This window comes from Populus euphratica, unplaced genomic scaffold (genome assembly GCF_000495115.2).
Source record: "Populus euphratica unplaced genomic scaffold, PopEup_1.0 scaffold1.1, whole genome shotgun sequence".
In the NCBI taxonomy this organism is placed as follows: Eukaryota; Viridiplantae; Streptophyta; class Magnoliopsida; order Malpighiales; family Salicaceae; genus Populus; species Populus euphratica.
Window position 1 is genome coordinate 7,327,289 of NW_011499845.1, and position 10,775 is coordinate 7,338,063.

Genomic DNA, 10,775 nt, shown 5'->3' on the forward strand with positions numbered 1-10,775 from the left:
ACGTCGTTTGACCGGATCATCGACTGTGTAACGATGTTCAATTTCCTAAAATAAGGCCAAGTTTATAATTCATGAAAAATATTTTTATTTTTCTTGTATATATATAAAAGATAAGAGGGACGGGGGACAACGGTGACCCATTTAGAGATATAGACTGGCTAGAGCTGGTCATGGATTGGTGACAGGGCTCAGACCAGACAGTTGCAGGCATCATAATGGGCCTTGTTCTTCGGGCCTTGTTCTATCCTCATGATGATCTCTCTCCTTGGACGGAATAAATTCTTCTTACCCAAGAGGTCGATGCCTTTCAGTTTTCAACTACCACTAGCCCAAAAAAACAAAACAATTATCAAAATCAAGGAAAAAAAAAAAATCACTTTCTGTTCCCACATCATTACATAAATACCCCCGATTTCCTGGGAGTCGGAGGCATAAATAATGATAAAAGGGTATTTTCATAAATTATTCCATAAATTCCGAAATATCTTCGGATTGCATAAATTATATAAATAAGAATAAAAGGTCGCATTCTCCATCAACCTCCTCCTACTCCCTCCCTCCCTCTCTAAAATAGTGTGGAAGAGTGAAGATTGCTGGAGTTTAATTTATTCTCTTTGCGTGATTGATTGATCAAATTTGAAGTCAAATTAAATAAAATTAGGGTTTTGGATTTGTAATGTCAATGGAGGGAATGTTATCTGCGAATGATGAGCAGAGTATGGTGTCTTCCTTCCTCGAGATCGCAGTTGGCCAAACTGCCGAGACTGCCCGTCAGTTCCTGCAGGTTTTCCATCAGTTCCTTCTCCTTCTCTCTCTTTGTCTCCCCCCCCTTTGTCCCCCCCCCCCCCTCTCTTTTCAGTTATGAATTGAATCTGTGATTTTTTTATGTAGTTTAGCAAGCATAGGGTTCTGGCTGAGGTTAAAAACATCAGTTTTTTGTTTTGCTATTTATTTTTCGAAGCGTAATAGTATGTTTTCGTTGCTCAAAGTTTATCACTTTTTATGTTTTTGAGCTTGTGCTGTCCTACATTAACAAGTTCTTCGACTGCTTTTGGTTGTCAAGCTGTCTGCATTGAGGAATCTTATAACTAAGTCTTTTTGAATCTCTCCTTGGTCTAAATACTAGTGTTGTTGTGGTATGTGCTTGTATATAATTTTGGTGATGAAGTGTTGTTCTTATATTAAACTCGATTGATGGTGGAATGTTGGGGGTGGACAGGCCACAAGCTGGAAGCTTGAAGATGCTATCCAGTTATTTTATGTAGGGAATGAAGGTGGGGTGGTTGCATCTGCGTCACACCCTCCTCAAACTGAAACCCGGACAGATGTACATGAAAGGTATTTCAGGGGCGTGCTTTATTTTCTGATTGTTCAGAGATCAATTTGTTTGATATTGAATTTGTTGGTTTGTGTTGGTTTAGTTTCATTTTTCCTTAATATCGGTTTGGTGGTGACAAATTATTTCAGTGGATTGAAGGACTTCGGAAATGAAAACGTTGGACCTAGTGGTGGAGAGGAAGTACGTGCTCCTTTACCTGTTGTGAGGGATACCCTCTATGACGATGCCATGTTATATGGGTATGTTATCCATGTATGCCCACATATTGTGTTTCTGTAATGCTTTTTCTTTTTTTATGTGTTTCCTTGAAAATTTCAGCACATGTTTTTCAAATGCAACTAACATGCGCTCCCTGTCCCTGTCTTTCTGGTTAGTCATTGTTTATTTCATCCCTCGTTGGTTATTTTGTCCGGTAATGGTTACTTCCTTTTTGTTCACCTAATCTAGAGCATCAAGGATGGGACACCCACCACATGAAGCCAGTTCATTGATTGCATTTCGCAACTTTGATGAGGAAATGAAACATTCTGGGGTCTGGGAATCAGACCAAGGTTCTACATCCACAATAGATAACCCTCGAGATAATCTTGCTTCTTTATATCGACCTCCTTTTCATTTGATGTTCCATGGATCATTTGAAAAGGTAAAGGGATTTTCTTTGAGTCTGTTGCTTCATGATTTAATTGAAATATTTATTATTCAGTTTTAATGGCTCCAGTTAGTTGCACTGGTTACTTGTTGCTGTTTATGTTGAAGTATCGGGTTTTGTACGATTCTGACACAACACGTGCCGCAGTTTAAATTTCCTAGAATTCTGGAAAATGGCTTGAAGGCATGATTTTAGAGTACAATTGGGATCTTGGTGTTGGCTATATCCGTCACGTGAATTGTTGTTTCATTAATTATTCACACACACACCCCTTTTTTTTTTTCCAATTGCATTCCTTGTTTGGTGTGCAATCAAGGGACTAAGAAATAATATTGCAATTTGAATTTTTTTTTTTAATTCTGGACTTAGAGTTTCTTTTATTTTCCTCTGGAGTTGGATTTTCGTTTCTGGATCAGAATTTCTTTGAGTTTAAATAGAATCATCATAATAGTTAGATAGGTATCTAAATACCTACCGATCTCTTTTTAAGTCTTTCTGTATCTCTATAGTTTGGAATTAACTGAAAGAAGAGTCCACACCAGAAATTTGCAAAAAACTAATCTAAGGAAGAAAACTTTGAATTTATTAAGAAACATGTTTGATACAAAGGAATGCTTCACTTCCCTGTGATTTTAACAACTCCATGGCCTTGATATACCAAAGAGCAAAGCTTAAAGTATATCGCTCTAGATCTTGATGCTCATGTTAGTTAGTTTTGTATGCTGGTATACTAACTATAAAAGTCCTATGGTTTAACCAGAGTTGAAATTTGAAAGAGATTGAGAAAACATCATCTTAAGCTTAGCTAATCCTATGTTAGAATTTTTTTTAATTAATTTTCTCCAGTTTGTTCTCCTGCCATTTCTCAATCTGTAGGCCTAGAGGAGACCTGTGTGTAGTGAAGATTGGGTTGAATCACCGTTGGTGTAGTTGGAGAATGACTAAGTGTGAAGCCTTGACGGGATGTGCCTGTATTGTTTTAGTGGAATTTATGTCATGTTATTATCATTGGTGGCATTAATTTGGCCTTGGCTTCTTGTCTTTCTGGTTCCACATCAACCTTGATGTGCATCCTTAATAAATGTGAATTCTTTATCTGGTATCATTTGGTATTTTTCTATTTGACTTATTTGATTGAAAATTCTATCATTTTTGAATCCAGGCAAAGGATGCTTCTTCTGTTCAGGACAAATGGCTTCTAGTGAACTTGCAATCCACAAAGGAGTTCAGCTCTCATATGGTAGCTTTCAAATGATTCTGCAACCTAGAAATGTTCCATTATGTTTAATGTTGAATCTTGATTTTGATGCTTTAAATATTGTCTTCTGAAGTTAAATCGGGATACATGGGCAAATGAAGCTGTTGCTCAAACAATAAGTACCAATTTTATCTTCTGGCAGGTGAGTATCATGATTTAGTTCAAGCACCTAATTTTTCTTTTCTACGCAGTGCTATGAAATGCTATCAATGCGTGTAGCTTCCATGAAACCCACTAAAATTCATAAGAACATGATGGGAATTGGTTTAAAAAGTCGACTGTGTCTTTATCATGCCATACAAGTAATAAAGGACTTGTTTTCCAACTTATTAAATTCCAACATAGGCCTTGCATGGCCTTATTGATTCTCTGTGTTTGTGTTCATGTTTTTTTTTGAGTTTTGAGGTATGAGATTGTTAGGAGTTAGGATAGGGCAATCTATTCCTGAGCAGACCCTGTTGAGAAGGGAAACACTATTGATTAATTGATTCAAGGAATAGAAGCAAGAACTATTTCCTGTGGAGATGCTTAAGGTAACAGGAAAGGGAAAAGAAACATGTTCTCATTTTTATTAATGTGATATTTGATCTTGTCTGGAATCATTAAAAGGTTAAGTTGAGGACTTAATAAATCAAACATGTATCCATTCCGGCCATCTTGAGACTATACGAGGGTTTAAATTCACCCCTCTGATTATTATGGCTGATTGAGGTAGGACTGTTAGCTGTTGATAGTCCTTTTATCCACTGTCCCAAGATGATCTTTGATTAACAAAAGGATTCAAAAAAGGAAATATATCTAGCGATGAACATATAAATAGAACCATGGAGTATTTTGCATGATGTGTTTGCTGAAATTCCACTAATGTTTCATGTATGCAATGTTGCAATAGGTACTTATATGCTGTTTTAATCAGTTATGATATATAGTGATGTCGTGGAGTCACAGTATTTGGAAATATGAATCAGTTTCTTTTGTTCGATGAATGTCAAGATTCATAGCTAGCACTCATCTTTCTTATTATGGTTCGTGGATGTAGGTATATGATGATACAAGTGAGGGAAGGAAAGTTTGTACATATTACAAATTGGATTCTATACCAGTAGTCCTAGTAATCGACCCAATCACAGGTCAAAAAATGCACTCATGGGTTGGAATGGTACAGCCTGAGAGTTTGCTGGAGGTGCGCTCTTTGTGTGTATTTTAATACTTTCTCTGATAAATCATGTTGAAAAATTGTTGACAGAAGAGGGGAACTTCCCATGTTAAAATTTAATCCAACTTTCAATTTGTTGTTCCACTGATATGAGGAAACACATGCTCAACCTTGTAGGATCTGGTACCATTCATGGATGGTGGCCCAAGGGATCATCACAAAACCCTGTCTCATAAACGTCTAAGGGGCAGTTCTCTGACTCCGCAAAAAAGCAAAGGTCAGTTATGCATGCTAATGTTGTTGAATTTGTGATGATGGATTATTTAATTGGAGAATTGTAGACGAGTTATCTTATACATGAAAACTAATTCTTGTACCTTCCATAGCGTTCCATTTCTAGATGTTTATAAATTTCAATATTTAACCACGATGTCCTGGGTGCTGTTATCTATTGTGATACTTGTTGAATGACCAATGGTGGTATTATTAAGTGATAATGACTATGGTGGAGGTGATAGGATGTGAGTTATAATCTAATTTCATGGCATCTGATATGACAAAGTTCAATGCTTTTGTTAAAAGTAATTTTCTCCCATAAATTGGTATATTGGGCTCTTAAATTTTGTATTTGAGAATTCAGTTGCATGGGCGCTTCTTGATCTCATTTCATTCTTCACATTTTGATTTTCATTGCCAATCACCAAATGCAGTGGATAAATTTTTATTCTCTTACATTCTGTTAAGAATTATATATACATATTTATGTAGTGTTCCACTGGATTTTTCTCAAGTTGGTGCATTTTATGCGGTTCAATCTTGATGGTCCAATTTTTCTTGAGGCTCAAGCTGCCTCATTGAATGTTTGTACTGTCATTTCTTGAATGTAAATGTCCTTCATGTAAGCTGTCAGGGTGGAAGTTATCAAACATATTTTGTCAAACAAAATGGACTTAATGGATGCAACAGTATTTATTTGTGGAAATTTATGGTACCCTAACATTTAGTGTAAATTTATTCTGAAGCTCAACATGTCTCTGCAATTTACCAAGCTCTCATCAAATAATTTGCTTGTACCAGGGCAGTTAAGTTCTTTTTTACCAAAACACATAGATTCTAGTAATTTTAAGCATGAGGAGAAAAGTGTTTTTGTCTTTTATTTCTTTTATTTATTATAAGATTCCAATTTTTCCTTGTATCTACAAATGTTATGAGGTGTGTGCATGCGTTCATGTGCATGTATTGTGTGCTTGTTTCTCAATGTGTGCATGTGCAGTAGGTGTGGTGTGATCCTCTGTCCTCTTTATGAAGGTTGATTCATTGTGTCTGCCTCTGCATATAACTATACATAATTTTCAGCTCCGGTGCCTGCTTATGAAACTAATGAAGAAGACAAGGAAGTGCAAAAGGCATTAGCTGCTTCAATGGAGAGCATGAAAGAGTCCAGTGCAGTTGCTTCCAATGATAAAGATGAAGCCAGTACCACTCAGGAGGAAGAAAAATGTTCAAGTAGGATGCCAATGTATCCACCTCTACCTGAAGAACCCAGCGGTGATAAGAGTCTCCTGTGTAGGGTTGGAATTCGTCTTCCTGATGGACGTAGAGTCCAGAGAAATTTCTTGAAAACTGATCCAATACAGGTGAGAACCTTGTTTTATTTGTACTTAGGCTATCCATGCTCATTTAATGCATAGTTGTAAAACCTGACCTAAGGGGTGACCCCTAATTTTTTTTTTAAATGGATCATATATTTATATTTTAAATAGACAATAGGTTGAGGGCCAGGTTTTGACCAGGTGAGCAAATCACCCTAGGTTTTTGACTAGGTGGGATGGGGTTTTTTCTTTCTATTTTTTCTTCAACCCGTACGGGTCCAGGCATTGGGTCTCGAGTTGACATGCCAAGTTGGTCTGAGTTTTACAACTATGGGTTAATGTTGTGGCCTTTTCTCTGTGTACATTTTACCCATTCTTATTTGCGTGCTTAGTTACTCAATCTCAGGCACATAACCTAGGTGAATAGGTACTAAAACTAGCAGTTGGTGTTCTCACCAAAAGCTATGGCATGGTGCAAAATTTTTGCAATTGACACATTCTTGGTTAGACTTGTAGAATACTTTCTATATGCCTTAGTTGTTTTGAATCACAAGTACATGGATGAACAATTTTGGTATATCTGGCCAGCTTATCTCAGCTAGGTAGACCAGTGTACTGCATTGAACTGGCCAGGTCTTCCATTAGACTGTTTAAGAAATCCAGATAAAATGGTTGCTTCAAATGGATTTATTTGACATATTCTTGATTAAAATGGTTGTTTTTTTTTTCTTTTTTGCTGCTCATTTTTTTCTAGGTGATTGACACTTGAAATAATTGCATCTTGTTCTTTATTTCTTTTATTTTTTTGGGTGTGAGATGGTTTTTGTTCAGTGGCGTCCATTGCACAAGGAAACCCTGTACTAATTGGCTGTGCTCGCTTTATCCATGCCAATACGATTGAAGTGCCTTTTGTCAAAACATTGATGCTTTCTCTTGGGTTTTGTTTATCAATCTAATGCTTTATTTGTGGTACCTTAACTTTCAGCAACTATGTATGCTATTTTAGTACGCGCTTTCTCTTGAGTTATAGATCCTATTCTATGCAAACTGTGACTCTTTGTTTGTATCATGTCATCTGGCTGCTCTCCTTTCTCTACTGCTTGTTTATTTTGTTTTCCCTCTTTTTAGTTATAATCGATCTGCTAGTTGAATCACCAGCCTGTTGATCCAGTTTCTTGACTGTTTCGGTTTCAAGTGTCTAATAACCATGACCCTTTGTAATTGAGTTCAGCTTATATTGGAGTGCTTCAGGATATGTTCACTTTTTCCCTTGCATTAGGTTTCACTCTTCTGTAATTACAATAAACAATGGAACCATGCTATCTGATTTTTGTCAAAGTGTAGTTTGTAACTGGAGAATGATAAAGTGGCCACACCACTTTATCATTAAACTTTATCTGCGTGGGAGGGTGGGGAGATGGGTTGCATGATTTATTTCGTGTTTTTTTATTGTCATGGTGAGTAACGTGCTTGAATAGAGATATTCTATCTGTGCCATGCTTGAGATGGGCGCTCCTTGTGCAACTGCACTGTAAGAAATTTGCTCTGCAGATTAATATAGTAGGGATCTACTAATGTTTTATTCCAGATGAAATGCATTAGTTTCTGAGTTGGGATTTACTCTTTCTTCAGCTGCTATGGTCATTTTGCTATTCTCAACTAGAAGAAGCTGGGACAAAGCTGTTTCGTTTGACGGAGGCAATTCCAGGAGCAAAGAGGCTGGATTACGATAGTAAAATGACCTTTGGGGAGTCGGGCTTGGCCAACTCTATGATCTCGGTTGCTTGGGATTGAAATCAAACTTCAAGACCTTACTCTTGTTTTCAAGACTTTTGGTTGAAGTTTCGTACATGTCTGGTCCTTTTTTGCTCTGTTTGGAAAGTTGACCTATGGAGCCATCGAGTCCTATTTAAAATTATTTACTGTGTACATACTGTTATGTATTGGACAAGAATTTACAATCGATGTAATGCACTACTGCTGCTCTTGTGGCTTTCGCAGATGGATATTTAATAGTTGATGGGAAGGATGCAATTTAATGCACGATCAGTAAAGTTGAGGCAGAGGAAAAAGAAGAAAAAAAAGAAAAGAATTAGAAACATAAACCAAGCAGCAAAGGACAAACTTCTGAATCTTATTTTTATCGTGTGGAGATAGATCTACGAAACATTAACTGATTGAGAGAAACCGAATCACTATTTTCTTGTTGATTTACAATAAATCAAACCAGTACATGTAGAGTGTTGTAACTAATTTCTACACAGATAGCTTCAATGAACAATAACTGATATATATTTTCTAGTTTCCCATATTATCATAAGCACTAGATGTTGTGTCAATAAACATCCACGTACTGATGTTCTCAAGCAACTTCTAAAATCGTATATTGTAATTTTCACATATTTATTTGATCTGGATACAAGAATATCAATTTGTTTGTAATTTATTCACATGATGAAATTACTATTTTTTCATGTAAAAAAACAAAAACGCTTGCTTCATTGTACTTGTTCACTAGAACAAAATGCTAGTGTAATCAATCTATGTTACTTTGCCTCTAAGCTCTTTCGCAACCATTGCATTCGTAGCAGATATATAAAGCCTCTCGTCGATCGGTGCTCCTTCAGATTTCATGTCCCTCAAAAGCTTCAGCAACTCATCAATCCGACTAATTTTAGAGAAAACTCCAACCATAATTCCTGCAATAGCCCCATCAATCACACCCCCATTAATTCTATACTCGTGGAAAAACCTCACACACATCTCATACTCTTTGGACTTGCTATAAGCACTTATAATACTAGTGTAAGTCACTTTATCTGGAGCCACTTTTCTTCTCTTCATCTCCTTCCAGAGCTTCTCCACCCGCCTTAAATCCTTGGCTCTTCCATGCATGTCCACCAAAGAATTGTATATCCATGTATTAGGCTGACAACCTTTTAGTTTCATCTTTGCTACAAGCCTCATAGCATCTCTTGGCCTACCTGTTTTCCCATACATCGAGATTATGCTGGAGTATGCCACGACACATTTGTCGAACCCCTTTGCCTCCATCTCAAAAAACACAATTTCAGCTTTAGAATAAAGCCCAACTCGGCAATAGGCATTTATCACAGACGCATATGTCACCTGTCCTGGTTCACAGCCATCATATTTCAACTCCTCATAAACTTTAACAGCTGCATCGAACCCTCTTCTTTTAGAAAAGCCATTGACAATTGCACAGAAAATGCAATCAGACACCTTCAGTTTAGCAGTACCCTTCATTTCCTTGACAATTTGAACTGTCTTCTCCATCTGTCCTTCTTCCATATAAATCAACACAAGCTTTAAAAAAGTTTCTGGATCCTTTAACATTCTCTTCTCTTGAGCTTCTTTATAGAGCTCCTCAGCTAACTTTACTTCTCGAATATTTACCAATGAACAGATCAAGGAAGAGTAAATTGAAGAGTCCTCCAGAATCCCTTTCTTTTTCATGTCTCTGAAGTATTCAAGAGCTTCAAAAACTTGGCCTGATCTCCCCAATGACTCGCATAATATCTTGTACATTTGACTTAAGATCATTGGTTTTGAATCTATTTTTCTACTTTCAAACTCATTAAACATTTCGACAACTCTCCCCGCATCTCCTAATTTATGGTGTGCCTTCATTGTCTGGAAGTAACACCCAGAATCCAAAGGAATGCCTGCTAATTTCATCTTTTCCTGTACAGAAAGTGTGCTCCCATACATATGTAGTTTGTTATACCCTTTCATTGCTGAATCAAAAGCCAAAACAGCAATTTTACTATCAGATATAGAAATTTCAAGCAATCCCTCTACAACTTTGAATTTTCTAGCTCTAATGCAACTACTAACTAGTGTTGAAAAAGTATAGCTATCTGGCAAAACACTGTACTTTTTAAAATCATCAGCCACTGACAAAATCAAACCCCACTTCTCTGATTGTATCAAGTACCTTATTAGAAGCTTTAGCATTGGTCTTTCAGGCCTAAATTCTTGCTTTTCTTTTGCTTTCTTGTAGTACTCGTATGCTAGTTCTTCAGACTTGGGATCTCGCAGTACCCCACATAAAAAATCATTTAACTTGTCTGAATGGTCTGGAATTGGATAGTGTTGAGTATCTTCAAGTCTCAAGTCTAATGGGATGACAGGAGAATTCGTGGATGACTCTTCTTCTATGATAGGGGATGGAAAACTAGAAGAATTCACGTGAAAAACAGGAATATTGAAGCATGGAAGAGGGAGAAAGTGAAGATTTTTGCATGTTTGAGTGAAGATAACCTTGTGAGGCTTTCTGCAAGAGTTAATGGAAGGTACTGACCAATCTGGAGAACTACTAGGAATGGCCATTGGAAATGAGGTTTCAGAGTTTTTGGACTGTTGAGACCATATGAAATGAAATTATAATTAATCCGTTAAATAGTGATGCGCACTTTCCCTTCCTCTGGATTTTTTTTCGTCTACGTTCGGATCCTATGAGCCACTGAGAGACATGGCACGTGGAAGATTTCCGTACATAAAGATAACCTGCTCTAAAAGTAGCCACGTCGCGACTCGCTTAAGTCCAAAGTTGAAGTTTTATCTCTTTTTGTAAATAAATAAATAAATTTTAAACAGTAAAAAAAAATGAAAACACGTGGTTTATTTTTTATTTTTAAAATCAAATCGGGTCTATTTTAATGGGGTCGATCAAATTATAAGTATGATATTAATTGGATTTAATTAAGTCAGTTCTTAACTAAATTTGATATTAAATTTAACTTAATCAAACTCTAATC

The 10,775-nt window shown here is 36.6% G+C and overlaps 2 protein-coding genes across 2 annotated transcripts; one reads left to right on the forward strand and one right to left on the reverse strand.

The window, feature by feature from the left end:
• Nucleotides 1-521: 521 nt before the first annotated feature.
• On the forward strand, nucleotides 522-8,037 carry LOC105126107 (UBX domain-containing protein 7-like). The gene is made up of 10 exons (XM_011026864.1): nucleotides 522-784; nucleotides 1,220-1,338; nucleotides 1,468-1,578; nucleotides 1,787-1,982; nucleotides 3,151-3,228; nucleotides 3,320-3,388; nucleotides 4,286-4,429; nucleotides 4,580-4,679; nucleotides 5,759-6,039; nucleotides 7,627-8,037. Exons 1-10 carry the CDS (start codon nucleotides 677-679, stop codon nucleotides 7,786-7,788), a joined length of 1,368 nt encoding a protein of 455 aa, XP_011025166.1. The 5' UTR covers nucleotides 522-676; the 3' UTR covers nucleotides 7,789-8,037.
• A 319-nt stretch (nucleotides 8,038-8,356) lies between these two features.
• On the reverse strand, nucleotides 8,357-10,409 carry LOC105126116 (pentatricopeptide repeat-containing protein At5g13770, chloroplastic-like). The gene has a single exon (XM_011026873.1). It carries the CDS (start codon nucleotides 10,345-10,347, stop codon nucleotides 8,536-8,538), a length of 1,812 nt encoding a protein of 603 aa, XP_011025175.1. The 5' UTR covers nucleotides 10,348-10,409; the 3' UTR covers nucleotides 8,357-8,535.
• Between the last annotated feature and the right edge of the window lie 366 nt (nucleotides 10,410-10,775).

What these genes read in the sequence shown, in the direction of transcription:
- LOC105126116 (XM_011026873.1), bottom strand. Translation starts at nt 10,347, where the DNA reads ATGGCCATTCCTAGTAGTTCTCCAGATTGGTCAGTACCTTCCATTAAC.
- LOC105126107 (XM_011026864.1), top strand. Translation starts at nt 677, where the DNA reads ATGTCAATGGAGGGAATGTTATCTGCGAATGATGAGCAGAGTATGGTG. An exon ending in CGGACAGATGTACATGAAAG is followed by an intron (nt 1,339 to 1,467) that starts GTATTTCAGGGG and finishes AAATTATTTCAG; the next exon opens with TGGATTGAAGGACTTCGGAA. An exon ending in GACGATGCCATGTTATATGG is followed by an intron (nt 1,579 to 1,786) that starts GTATGTTATCCA and finishes CACCTAATCTAG; the next exon opens with AGCATCAAGGATGGGACACC.